This window comes from Bos indicus, chromosome 5, assembly GCF_029378745.1.
Source record: "Bos indicus isolate NIAB-ARS_2022 breed Sahiwal x Tharparkar chromosome 5, NIAB-ARS_B.indTharparkar_mat_pri_1.0, whole genome shotgun sequence".
Lineage (NCBI taxonomy): Eukaryota > Metazoa > Chordata > Mammalia > Artiodactyla > Bovidae > Bos > Bos indicus.
In genome coordinates, this window is record NC_091764.1 from 86115470 (window position 1) to 86130193 (window position 14724).

Here is a 14724-nt window from a genome sequence, read left to right on the forward strand (position 1 = left end):
GTGAATTTAGTGATAAAATTAGTTATTTACAAATGTGTTTGTGTGTGTGTGTGTGTGTGTGTGTGTGACGAGTTAAGTTCTCCTAGTTGTTTTAACTTAATTGAACTTAGCCAACTAATTAATCAAAGACCCTCTGGAGAAGGGATAGGATACCCACCTCCAGTACTGTTGGGCTTCTCTTGTGGCTCAACTGGTAAAGAATCTGCCTGCAATGCGGGAGACCTGGGTTCGATTTCTGGGTTGGGAAGATCCCCTGGAGAAGGAAAAGGCTACCCACTCCAGTAGTCTGGCATGGGGAATTCCATGGACCGTATAGTCCATGTGGTCACAAAGAGTCTGACAGGACTGAGCAATTTTCACTTCAATTAATCAGATACTTTTCTTCACAATCTTTAATGAATTAATTAACTTTATATTTATTTATTTTGACTGAGCTGTGTCTTCACCGCAGCATTTGGTCTTCTCCAGTTGCAGCTCATGGGTTTTAGTTGCTCCAGAGCATGTAGGATCTTATTTCCCTGACCGAGGGATTGAACCTGCATGCCCTGCATTAGAAGGTGGATTCTTAACCACTGGAGCACCAGGGAAGGCCCTTCACTATCTTGTTTTGTGGGTGTAGAGTTATCACATACTTAAAGGGGTTAAAATAAAGTACAAGAATTGCTCTTAAAACATTTTAAAAAATGGAACATTTTTAAACTGAAACAAAACTGAGAAGGGTAAGACATTTTATTTTGCAGATTATAAATTGATTTATCAAAGAAGAGATTATAGAATTGGAATATGAGAGTCAAGAAGGACTTTAAAAATCATCTTCCCTGAGATGTTAAAGGTATAGGCAAGATTGCATCACCAGTGAGGAAGGAATTGAGGCTCCCCTAGAGCTCAGGCCTTTTTACTTTCAGCTTAGCCATGCTTCTTCCCTCTCAGCTGTTACAGATGTAAGTAGACTGAACATTATTAATAGGTAACATTTTCATTTACTGTGAATAGGATATATTTGTCATTTAGAGTAGACAAAGTGGGATCAAAAATGAAACTAATTGTTCAAATATTTTCATATATTACTCTATTTTCCCTTATTTCTGTTCTGATTAGTTAATATTAAGAAATAGCTACCTCAACTACAGTGGAAAAACTTCCCTGAAAGGTGTACACTAAAATATTTTGTATAAATTATCTAATAAGTAAGAATCCAAGCCACATTGTAGCAATGTTACTACTTTTCACTTTGCTGCTGCCTCTAGGTAAAATATCAGTATAGTGTCTTCCCTAAATTTCTTTCCTAGTTGAGAAATACATAACAGAAAGTTCAGTGATCAAAAAGTGCATTTTTTAAAAGTATGATCCCATTTGGATAGATTCTCTTCTAATGGGTTATATGGATTTTTTTTTTTTTTTTCTAAATAGGAATCTTGACTTTTACCACCAGAGTGATTGGTTCATGTCTTTTTTGGCCTCTTGAACTGACAACAGTTAGACAACACTACTTAACACAAAGAAAGATGATTGTGTAATGAGTAAAAAAGTAAAAGTGTAAGTTAGATTAATCTTCCTAATAGATACCTTTTCTTAAAATGATTCTTTCTGTAAGACAGAAATTTTACTTCCGAATAGTTACATGGTGACTAGAAGGTGATATTCAGTTGGTAAATCATGTTCAACTCTTTGTGACCCCATGGACTGCAGCATGCCAGGCTGCCCTGTCCTCTCTCAAATCATGTCCATTGAGTAGGTGATGATGTCTAATCATCTCATCCTCTGCTGGCCCGTTTTCCTTTTGCCTTCAATCTTTCCCAGTACCAGGATCTTTTCCAGTGAGTTGGCTCGTCACAATGAGTGGTCAAAGTATTGGAGCTTCAGGTTCAGCATCAGCACTTTGAATGAATACTGAGGATTGATTCCTTTAGGATTGACTGGTTTGATCCCCTTGCTGTCCAAGGGACTCCTGTCCAAGAGTCTTCTCTGGTACCACAGTTTGAAAGCATCAATTTTTTGGTGCTCAGCCTCCTTTATGTCCAGCTCTCACATCCATATGTGACTATTGGAAAAACCATAGCTTTTACTATACAAACCTTTGTTGGTAAAGTAATGTCACTCCTTTTTAATATGCTGTCTAGGTTTGTCATAGCTTTCCTTCGAAGGAGCAAGCGTCTTTGAATTTCATGGGTGCAGTCACCATTGACATTAATTTTGGAACCCAAGAAAATAAAATCTGTTCCTGCTTCCACTTTTTCCCCTTCTATTTGCCTTGAAGTGATGGGATCAGATGCCATGATCTTATTTTTTTTAGTGTTTAGTTTCAAACCAGCTTTTTGACTCTCCTCTTTCACCCTCACCAGGAGGTTCTTTATTTCCTCTTCACTTTCTGCCATTAGAGTGGTATCAGCTGCATAGATACTTGCATTCTGACAGAGGATGAAATGGTTGGATGGCATCACCGACTCAATGGACATGAGTCTGAATAAGTTCCGAAAGTTGGTGGTAGACAGGGAAGCCTGGAGTCCTGTAGTCCATGGGGTCACAAAGAGTCGGACACGATTGAGCGACTGAACTGAACTGAACTGAATTGCACAAATAGGCCCCCTTTATCTGCAGTTTCACTTAACCTAGTTTCAGTTACCCATGGTCAACCATGGCCTGAAAATATTATATAGAAGATTCCAGAAATAAAAGATTCATAAGTGTTAAGTTGTTCACCTACTCTTAGTAACATGATGAAATCTCACGCCTTTCTGTCTTTGTTCTGCCCATGATCCCCATCCATTGACAATATTATGACTCTAACCCAGGGTGACTTAAGCACATCGGTCCTCTTATCAGAAGGTCAATAGTAGTTTAATGCTATCGTAATGCCTGTGTCATTCACCTCACATCATCTCATTACATAGGCATTTTATCATCCCACATTACCACAAGAAGAAAGGTGACTACAGTATAATAAGAAAAGTGAGGGTTACTATATTTTCCTATGGAGCCCCCAGATCATAATCACATTAATAAAGATAACATTTAGAAGTTAATTTTAAAGAGAGAGCCAAATTTTACAATGAGTATAGTAATTCTGATATTTATCATCACCATCAAGTTGGGACGAGTGTACTATTCTTTGTTGTCGTTGTTGTGTTAGTTACTCAGTCGTGTCCGACTCTGCAACCCCATGGCCTGTTGCCCACCAGGCTCCTCTGTCCATGGGATTCTCCAGGCAAGAACACTGGAAGGGGTTGCCATGCCCTTCAGGTGATCTTCCTGATCCAAGGATCAAACCTGGGTCTCCTACACTGCAGGAAGATTCTTTACCATCTGACCCACTAGGCAAGCCTCGTCTTTAACTGTTTTTAGTTGTTGTATAAGGAACAGTCTTTAATATGAAGTTATTTGTGAGGATGGAGTAATCATCACTCAACCTAACTTTGAAGTTTAAACATTCACTTAGCATCAAAACAGCTTTAGAAGCACTTGCCTGTACACTTGGTATTTAATAGTGTTTAGGGTATATTTGAGATAAAATAGCATTTGATGCCTTTTCAGAACTTTGGAGGAATGTTACCATAACTTTGGTGTTACCCATTTCTGCACTTATTAATTTTGGGATACCAGACAAATACTTTGTAAGCCATGGTTCCCTCATTTGTAGTTGGGATGATACAACTACATATCTTATATAGTTGTTTTGAATATTAAATGTGATTATTTTATATATATATCACAGATACTGGTAGACAGTACTCAGATACTGAGAGCTATCACTTTTAAATTACTAAAAATTATTCTAAAGAAGATAAATGGTAAAATATCAAACAGTGGGAGCAATTACTGGGAATGGATCATGTCTTTGAGAGAAGTATGAGACTGCAGTTTCTAAGATGACAATGTTCTTGAAGTGTTGTTGAAGAACACTAGTTGGCCAAAAATGTGATCTGAGGACAATTCATATGTTTATTCTAACTAACCAAGTAATAATACAGAAGAGTGTGAGGATGGAAAAACCTTGAACTTATAGACCATTGTATGTCAATTTTCTTGCATAAATGTGTTATGGGGAATTGAAATTTAGGACTTTAAAAAGGAAGAGATGTTATTGAATTTCTTAGGTGTGTTTCTAAAGAAATTCAATTACAGGACTTTATTCTACTCTAAGTCAGAGTTTTAATCTGCCCCTGATAGATCAGTGGTGAGCTGACCAGGTATTTGCTGAATGGCTCACAGATGTACATTGATTGGAAGTTCTTTTTTTTTTTTTTTTAAACATTTTGTGACAGAGTTAAATAATTGCAGGGGAAGAAATAAGTGAATATTTTCTTAATGTCTGTTGAGGCAGGTTAAGGCAATATGATATTGGTATTGTCTGACACTGGTATTAAATTCATTGTAGTTATAATATTAAAAATTTCATTTCTCAAAAATAACCTTACAAATTCCATAAACTGATAATAGGAACATATATCAAATATTAAGATGCTGTATGTACCTGTGACTACATATTTTAGTTATTAAAATAAAAGATGTTCAACAATTCTATTTTAAAATAGGGGAATGGACTTTCTTCCTTTTAAAATGAGAAATATTAGAAAAAACTGGCTGAAACAGTGGCTGAAAGAGGTTAAATTTGGAAATAACTTGTTTATCATTGTAAAAGATTCTGATATTTCTTTGAGAATTCTCCAGCAGTATTCACTAGCATATCTTATATTTTCCTAGCTTATGTGAGTATCATTTTTATATCTACAATGGAAACAACATAAGCTCAAAAGCACACTTTTTTCAGCTTCATCCCATTTTCCATAATACTGCTACAACTATGTCAAAGAGACTCATTAAATGTTTTATGGGCTTTCTGTTGTAGTTTGTGCTTTGGTTCCCTCTGAAGATATATTCATATTCATATCTGTGTTTGTAGATCATTTTGTATTTCCCACCAATTTAATTATTGTTCAGTAAGTTCTTGTCATTGCTTTTCTTTCACTTGTTTTTGGTTTTAACTTTGCTTACCATATTTACGTTGGGGAGCCTGCATATGAAACAATTACTTTGAATTTTGCTCAAATATATTTTTAAAATTAGATTTATTGGAAAATTTTCTTGATTCTACTTTTAAGGCCACAGGCTGTAGCATGCCGTTAAGCCCTTAATAAATGTTCAGTGAATGATAAAGTGTATCTCAGTCTACATACATTATGAAACTTCCTGGAGATCTACCTATAACAGTATAGGAAAATCACATTGCAGTAGACATTAATTCTAATGTACAAAATACCAGATATATAACCAATTGAATATCTTGAACTATTCAGGTAATTGATAAATAATATAGATTTATTTAACACATATGTGCCAGTTACTATCACATATGTAATATTTCAACACTTTAACATTTAATGTAAAATAAAAAGATTTTTAGTAGCAATTTACTATTAAGCATCAGGTTGCTTGGATCAGTTCAGTTATTTAATAAAATTATCAATGTCAGGATTTGAGAGAATATTTTGAAACTGCCTTCTCTTTTGCTGACTTCTAAAATCTTGCAAAAGATACTAATTTGCAAGGTAGAATTCAAATGAAAGAAAACTTATGCAGCCTAGAGAGGTACATTTAAAACTATTTCATTCATCCATCAAATGCAGTACTGATTTAGTGACAATGAGATTATATCAAATTTAAATTCATTAACAATTATGTAAAAGCCTTTTAAATCACTTAAAAAATCCCATGTACCATCTTGGGATTTTCATTGAACTGTAAATTCTGGAATGTTATTTTATTCTGTATTATGGTATCAAATGTGAAATAAGACCTGGCTTCAAGAAACAAATGGGCCACTAACCAGTTGTAAGACTTTAAATTTCTTTTGCCCAAGTTTAAACACTGGCAAACTTATTAGGAATATACATACCCATACACTTTTCTATGCTGCATATGATCTGTGAGTTAATCTATGTGAACAGAATTCTTTATGAGCTTGGAGTTCCATTAGTTTAAATTATCATTATTAGGATATTCATTATTATATCTGACAAATTTTCTATCTAGTTCCTAGTCTGTTTCATGCCATTTAAGGATAATTTTCCAAGAAATACTTTGTGTTTTTGAAGGGCTACAGGAATGTTTATATAAAATATTAAGATCTTAAACTAATTTATAAACCATTTAACAGTTTCCTATATGTCCTTTTTTGTTTATTCGACATGTGTGTACTTAAACATGCACATATTAAATGTCTATAAAAACAAAGCCAAAGATAAGGGTGATTCTAATATGAGCATCTTTTCTTTACACTACAGTTGGCCTCAAACACTCATACTCTCTTTCTTACCTGCTCTGGTGACCTTCTGAATCAGAGTTTTAGAGAAACAACCAGAGGTAGTAGCTGTAGCAAGATAGCAGCTGGGACCATACGGATCTCAGCATCCTGCCTTATGGCCATTATCTTTGTTTCTATCTTTATGCTGCCACTATGTCTCCTTCTTGTGTTCTCCCTGCATCCTCTCTTCACTGCCTCCTCCTCTTCCTGACCCCAGCTCCCCATTGCCCCTTGTAACTTACCCTTCCTCCTTCATTTTTCTCTGTTGATATAGGATGAAACAAGATTCCCTAATTAGACCTAAAAAAAAAAGACTGTTTTTTAAAGTGTATGTAGCCAGGCATGCTACCATTCCCTAAATCCCATAACCACCATTAACAATAGAAAAATTATTTTTGTATACTTTATCAATTAGACTATATTAGATAGTAGGGCCCTTAAGTGCTGAAATAACAGATATTTAAAATAAATGCAACAACTTTCTCATTTTTCTCTGTAGGAATGGGTTGTTGCTGTAATAAAAAATAATTTGAGGCTAATGACAAGAAAGTATAATGAGTAATATCCTTTCCCCTTCCCCAACTGCTGAAAATGAAAATCATGTCAGCATCCAGTCATTTTTGCCACATCCCTTGTTAACAGCTTTTTCAGGGTGGGTCATGATTCTGTGTTTTGTTAGTGTCTTAACTCCATAGTGACATGCTTAAATCTTATTCCACATTGATTTTTGTAGTGTATATATGTGTATTTTTAGGATAGCCCATGAATGATGGACCTCATTATTAAGTTATTATCAACTTTGGCAAAAATTTTATAACCTTTGAGCAAAAAATAAATTGATTAATATGATAAGGTTAATAATTGATTTTGTTCTTTGGAATTTGTGTGTGCTGTCTCACTGTGTATGTCTAAAAAAGTAAACTTACTGTCTGACTGTCGCCAGAAAAAAAAAGTGGGACCTAATCAAACTGCTGTGGGGTCAACCCTTGTGGTTTTAAAGGCCCTTAATGTTGTCCAGCTGCAAAATAAAAGGGATTGGGAGGGGAAGCTAGAAGGAGTGGAGGGGGTTGAGGGGGAATGTGTGGAAAAGAACAGGGAGTCTGGCTTTTATTTTTTTTTTTTTAAAGTGAGTTCAGTGCCAGCCTGGACATTGGCTGTGCAGACTATTGAGCCATTGTCTGCTCCATTTCCAGAATAGCCCCCAGTTAATCACTTCGGCTTTGAAGGGAATTTCCTCGTGGAATTCTCCACAGAAAATCTAATCAACTGACCTGCCCTCTCAACAATGGAAGGCTTTTTTTTCTCTCTTTCCCTTATTGGGGCGGGCTCTGTAATGTAGCCTTTTGTGCCGAATGAACCCTCCCAGTAGGAGTGGAGAGCGTGTGTGAGTGACTGAGAGTGTGTGTGTGTGTGTGTGTGTGTGTGTGTGTGTGTGTGTATGAAGAATGCACACTATCTCATGTTGGTGAGTGTGTGCTTACTCCCTGACCAGATGCTGCGGTGCACGGGGCAGCCACCATCTCTGCATGCGTGTCTGTGTAAGTGTCTCTCTCTCTCTCTGTGTATGTGCCTCTGTGCCTCTGTCATTTCATGTCAAAGGTACATTACCTGATTACCTTCCTCGCCTGCCAGATTTTTATCTAGATAATTGGAACTGCTATGGAGGCTGTGCCTTGCCAGCCAGCTTAGGAGCCGCAGAGCCCTAGTTTGTCCACCTTGTTATCTGTGGCTGCCTGGGCAGAGGAAATTAAAGAGATCCCCAGCCAGGGGAGCGCTTCCTGCCCGACTTCCCCAGCCATCCCAAGCAGGACAGTTTGTGAGGACCATCTTTTTGTTTTCATCTGTTGGTTTGGTTTGGGGTTCTGTTCCCTGGAGTGTGTGTTATTTTGGCACGTGGATACCTAGTCCCCTCCACCTCGCACATCGTGTTTTATGGAGTTTGGAGCTGAGGAAACTTTGGTTGGGTTGCCAGGACGTTCGCACCACTTTGTGGAAAGCGCGAGCTAACAGTGAGACCGACAGAGTGAGTGACAAGTTGTTTACAGGTTTCCTTGAAGGGGCCTCTGCTATATTTCAATCTGTCAAAGTTGCTTTTCTTCCCTCAGAACAATGCCTGATTGTTGTGTGCAAGTGTGTGTGTGTGTATGTGTGTGTGTGTGTGTGTTTCCGTGTGCGCACGGAGAGAGCCTAGAAAAGGGTGAGAAGGCATAACAATTCTTTGTGTAAAAATGCTATTACTAACATTTAATCTTTTTGCTCAATGAGTTAATCAATGCAGTTGAATCGGGGTTGGGTTCGTGTACAGATTTCTCGTTTAATCAGTAGCAAATGCATTTTCAAAAATCATATTTTATGTATGTGTGTGTGCATGCGTGTGCGACTTTTATTATTTAGAGGAGAGAGTATGGGAGACACACTAAATGAGTTGACTTCTCACATTCAGTGATGTCTAGAAGGGAGAATTAAAAGGAAAGGACAGGCACCCTGAGGTTGTCTAGTGCCTTGCAGCCCGAGCGTGCGGCTGGAGGAGGGGGGAGCGGCCAGACCCCGCTGCTGGAAGTGCGCTACCCCTTTAAGAGACTGGTCAAGGAGTCCTAGGAGTGGGAGGGGGGAGAGGGGGAGAGGGGGGAGAGAGAGAGATTGAGAGAGAGAGAGAGAGAGAGAGAGAGAGAGAAAATCAATTGGTTTAGAAGGTTTGGACTCACTTGACAGGTTCAGTTGGAGACGATCATAGGTGGCTGCTGTGACAAAGGGAAATTGTGCTTTTCCAGCATGCTTACTGACCCTGATTTACCTCAGGAGTTTGAAAGGTGAGTACAGTTTTCCCCCTCTGATATATTGAAGTGCAACTCTCCCATTTTACAGTAGTCTCTGAATCCATTGGAAGATGCTCGCCTAAAACGTGTTTGTTAGCGAAGCTTTTAGCGAGTGCTTCTGCAGTCTTGTTAGCTGATTTTTGTTGTGATTGCCCAGACCAAATGGAACTGATTTGCAAAGTCTCCGAGATCTCTGCTAATGTTTCTAGGTTGTGTCCTATAACAGGAAATTAAATGAACATTAAGCATCTCTCCCTTTCTCCCACTCTCTGCTTTTCTCTTTCTCATTCACTCTCTTACTCTTCCTGCATTGATATTTTTCTCCCCTTCCACACCTTTTTAAAATGCTTTTGTGCAGAATGTTACCATTTTCAACATCTCTGTGTCGTAATTTCTGGGGTGACAGAGGGCTTTGGTGGTGATTAAAACGGACGCTATAAGTTCCTATTTGATCCTTCTGTAAAACTTTGGAAGCTGCTCAGTAAAGCACATGACCTTTTGTTGATATAAGAGAGCGGATTTTTTTTTTAAAGAAAATGTAACATCACAGTAATCTATTAGTACATTACTCTTGAAATGTCAAAAAAAAAAAAAGAGAGAGAGAAATGGGGACGATCCCTTTCTAAGTTTTGTGGCCACTTTTTGCACTGTCTTAAGTTAAATTTTTATTTATTTTATTTTCTATTTTGCTCTATTGGGAATAAGTTTATTTGTTATTAATATTTCTTATTAGAGAAATATGTGCTAATACCCTTCCATTTGATGTTGTTGCAAGTAAAGAGAGCTTTGAAAGAATTTTAGCCCTCTTCGTGTTCCTCTAACTACACATTGCAATTTTAAAATTTGAGTTCTTATCCCAGCATAAGTTCATTTTTTGAAACTATAAATAGAATTTTGTTTGCCATTAAAAAGAATTCAAACTTTGTATTCTGTATGGTGAATTAGAAAAAAAGCTAAAAAAAGCCAGGATGCATGATACCCAGGCTTTTTTTTTTTTCATTTTCATGAAAGCTACCTTCTGTATAAACATTTGTTGTATCTGACTATGCAATGCAAGCTAGGTGCTAGACCAGCTGGTTAAAAATATGCTAAGTCAAGCTGTTCATCGCTCAAAAGACTGAATTTGATATGAAAAGACGAAAAAAGAAAGGACAAAGATTAAAACATTCTAGAAGTGAAGCAGTGGAAGAGAAGAAGGGTATTGAGAATAAAATAATGCTTGAATATGGTCATATATTAGAGAAACCAACATCAGATCAGGGAAGAAAATAAAATAGCCAGTACATATACTTTAATACTGTCTTCTTTCTTTCATTTCATCTTTTTTTTAAAACTTAAGATGCATCTTCACTACATAATTCCAGCGAATGGTTGAGCTTTCTTAACAGTTTTGAGTGATTTTTTCCCCCAAAGTTCTGTATATTAACTCTTTAGAATAGTTAGCTTTTTTAGGTAAACATAGCCTGTTTCATATGTAGATATTGAAGTTGTTTATATTGGAACATACTATCGCTTAATACTACAGTGAGTTTTCTAGTATGTACAGAGCAGCACGAAATGATAGTATACTTTAACTCTATACTTTTCAGAAATAAAACTCTAAGTCTGATTTGTAAGTCTGTTAACCTGACTGTTCTTATAAAAAGGTAGTTACATATTAACAGGCTGTAGCCTATTCCTTTATATAGGCAAGCTTTCCTGCTGTGAACTTTATTTGTATCTTTTCAATTATCTCTTTTTAAACTAAACTTTTCCATTTGCTATTCTGATACTCAAATCTCTGAACATTTTTTTTTCCTCCTAGTGAGAATTTCATTTTTTATCACCCAGAGGCATGCTTTTCTAACTGCCTAATTAGATAAGCAAGTGATAATCAATAGAGTTGTCAGTATAGACAGCATATTTGGAAATATTAGTAGCTAAAATAATTTTGAAAAATGTCCTACAGTGTACAATTTCTTAATAATTTCCCCTGTGGTTATAATTGGTAGTACATACAAAATCTCAGTAAATCATTACTGTTTGTTTACATTGAATACATACGGCTGAGAGTATCTATAGTTACCCACACAGAGTATATATCATGCAGACTCAATATTGAATATTTATATTCTCCATAGGAGGTATATATGCTGTAATGATATTACTCTCTTATATAGTCAGTGTTCTTTTTGCCTTTTCAACTATCTGCAACTTTCATTGAATATGTAGGTCATTTCTATCAAGTGTTAATTTTTATTCTATTTGCTCACCTGATATAGATGAGTAGTTGACTCAAACTTAGTCACAAATTCAAAAAGAAGACTTCTAAATTTCTATATGAAATAAAGAACATTGCTCTGGAGGGCATTAGTAAGTTGCTTGGAGTTTATGTATTTTGGAAGTTGTAATTTTTTTTTTCTAGTTTCATCGATTAAAATCTTGACTATCTTCTATTATCCTTTCCAACCTGTAGACTATTTGAAACTTTAAGGAATATTCAAAACAAGTATCTGGATCAAAATTTGGATGTAGATTTCTTATGTCTGTATTATCAGCCGTAGAAATGAACATGATCAATACTGTCATAAACAGTTGTTAAATAATTCAGAAGCAGTAACAGTTTCATTGTTTGCTAAAAAATATTCAAGAGGTAAAATAAAAAGTGATTATAAAAAGTGATTACAAAAAGTAAAGAAGTTGAAATACTTAATTTTTATTTTCAAGCATCTCTAACATAACTGATTATAATTAATGAAAAACAGTTCTCAGGTGGGTGAAAATGCAAAGCAGAAAAATGTTCTAAGGAATTATTTGTAAGCAGTCTTTTACATCATCCTATTTAGAAGAAATATAACTGGCAACATAGTCTAAATGTTAGTAATAGTGTCTAGAAGGAGCGCTTGAACTCTCCTAGAATTTTTTAAATGAAGATATGAATTTATATTTTTACCTGAAAATATAAATAATAAAAATTGTGACTAAGGGCTTCTCCTTTCAGAATATCATTTATTGTTTTCATATTCTTAGAATGAAAATATTTAAAACATTTGTCTTAAATAGCCATATCAATTTGTTTCTGATAAGTGATAAAAGTATTTTGTTACTGTCAATAATAATTATTCTATTTTTCCTCATGTATATATTTATCCTATTTGATTGTAATATAATAGTTTTATGACCAAGCTACTTGTTACACTTTCTGATCTCTTTATGTTAGAGACTTCATTAAAAAGCTAGTATAACATGATTGCTTAGAAGACAGTCTGTTAATGTCTAGAAAAAAAAAAAGTTGAGTTTGAAGGTAGTGGAATGAAGCAAATTAAGCTTGTAATAGCACCTATTTGATGGCTTCTCTCAAAACGGGTGCAGACAACACTCTGCCAGTTTTCTACATGTTGAAGGGAACATTACAAGAATAAAATCTCTGCAATAAAAATTTAAATTACTATTTACTTTATATTAATATCTAATTTACATATGGTTATATTGACTAAAGGAATAATTTTTCATATTAAGAAAGTTTGTTTTTCTAAAGAAAGAAATATGCATCAGGTATTGTGAAAAATTAAAATTTATAATTACTGTGAAAAATTACCATTAATGGGCTGCAAGAATATTTCTGACATTAGCAGTACTTTACCGAAAGTTTGGCCAGAGTAATAAAATACTTATTACCAGGGACAGATTCATAGAGCTTAATTGCAGCCTCTTTTTTTTTAAACCCATTGTACTCATTAGTGATAAATACATTCAAGTTAGCAGGTAACCCCTAGGTGTGAATCAAAGGAAAGTTTTCCCCTCACGTTCTGTCACCTAATGGCACCTGTAAACCTATTTAAGTTTGATAGTATATTTTCAGGATATTCTGATATTTGCCTTTGTTCATTTTATTTATTCACTATTACTTTGTAGAGGAAAAGGTAACTACAACTGATTACAGATTTTGATTACTATCCCAATAATTTGCCAGCTAACTTAGCTAAGATATTAGTTTGGAATACAGCCTGCGTGAAGCAGTGGACAAACTGTAGTTCTATCACACTCACCCTGGAGGACTGTCCTGAAGACTTAGCAGGCAACCCGACTGATTCCCAGGAGCAATTAAGGGTTAGATGTCAGGTAGTTCGGTGTTTAGCAGGTTGATAGATATAGAAATGTGTGGATATTAGGATTACGTCACACATTGGTATGTTCTTATCTTGTGTTTCTAAAGTATAATAAGCATACAATAATGTATTTGTCTGTGCTTAGGGAGCTTTTAACTAAAGTCTGTGTATGCACCATACCTGAGAGGCAAATAATAAGACCTATTCTAATACTTGAGCACATTACTCCTCCATAGAGCTGGAAGCTTTTTTCAAATGGATTATATTCATAATGCATTTAAAAAGCAAAATTACATCCATGGATAAAGTCTAATTTTTACTGTCTGTTCTTTCCACTATCAATTCTCCAGTCACCTAGTGAGTATGTGTATAATGCAGATGTGTATTACGTATGTTGAATACCTCTCTTTCTATAGACTAGTTACATATAACTGATAGATTTTGGTTTTCTTCCATAATTTGTTACTCATTTATAATTCCAATGAGGTTAACTAACAACATGGAAAATAAAGCAATCTTGATATTTCTCTTGTTGTGACTTAAATGTAGTTTAATATGTCAGGTTTCTGACTCAGGTGATGGCACTCAGATAGAAATATGTTCAAAGATTTAACCAAAACATGAAATATCTTCCTTTTAAAGGAAATTTTTTGGTGAACAAGAAATGGACCAAAACATAGCAAATTCTTTATTGCTTCATTCATTCTGTCTCCCCCTCTTTTTTTTTTCTTTTCACTGATTGAGAGCTTTGTCATTTATACTGAATATAAGGTTTGAATGTTACATAGATGAACATAATCAAGTGATATTCCTGGAGAAGAAAAAAAAAATTAAAGACTGATAATATTTTGCTTCAATAAACAGCATTTATTTGGACATTCTTTAAGAGAATGCCCCCTAATTCTTCATTTCAATCAGGAACTAATAATGGTGCAGGAGGTGACCTTTTCATCCTTTCTGACTTCTGTGTTTTCTCCTGTAGTTTGGAGGCTGCTCTTCCTTCTCTTTAGCATTATCTATTCTTCTCTTCACTTACTAGTTGAGAGTCCATACATCCCTGGAGATACTGTGGCGTGTGGTTCTGCTTGTCCAATAGGGGGATGTTGTATTTCTCCACAATCAGTATCCTTTTCCCTCGGAGCCTGAGAGTAAAACCTCAGCGGTACTCCCTGCCTTTGCCAGCCTGAGGAGTCAGAGACTCAAAGTTGTTCTCAGTTCTTGCGCCTTCATTGTAGAGCTGCATTTCTGCTCAGTGGGCTGCCGAGAAGGACCAGACCGAAACAAGATTTAGAAGAATTCTGGTGAGAACTGTTTATAGGGATATGGTATTTTAAAAGAATGTCGTAAACAAACAGAATTGTGGCATAAACAAAGATAATTAGCATAAACAATGTCGTTTTAGGACAGGTGGTTTTAAAAAACAAACAAAACAAAAAACCCAAATATGAACCCAACTTGTATGCTGCCAGTTTGGAACCACTGAACCTTAATCTGTACTTCATGAGAATTACCCAGGTTT

At 35.6% G+C, this 14724-nt stretch overlaps 1 protein-coding gene across 34 annotated transcripts in view; it reads left to right on the top strand.

The window, feature by feature from the left end:
• Positions 1 to 14724, top strand: part of SOX5 (SRY-box transcription factor 5) — a 1171821-nt gene that overhangs the window by 693168 nt on the left and 463929 nt on the right. For 3 of the 34 annotated variants that reach the window (XM_070788590.1, XM_070788594.1, XM_070788622.1), the window contains exons 1-2: positions 7406 to 7839; positions 9014 to 9111. The exons of 22 other annotated variants lie outside the window; for them this stretch is intronic. In XM_070788590.1, the coding sequence (XP_070644691.1) occupies positions 7828 to 7839; positions 9014 to 9111 (110 nt within the window). In that variant the 5' untranslated portion in view covers positions 7406 to 7827. 9 more of the 34 variants (XM_070788621.1, XM_070788593.1, XM_070788591.1 and 6 more) reach the window with 7 other exon arrangements.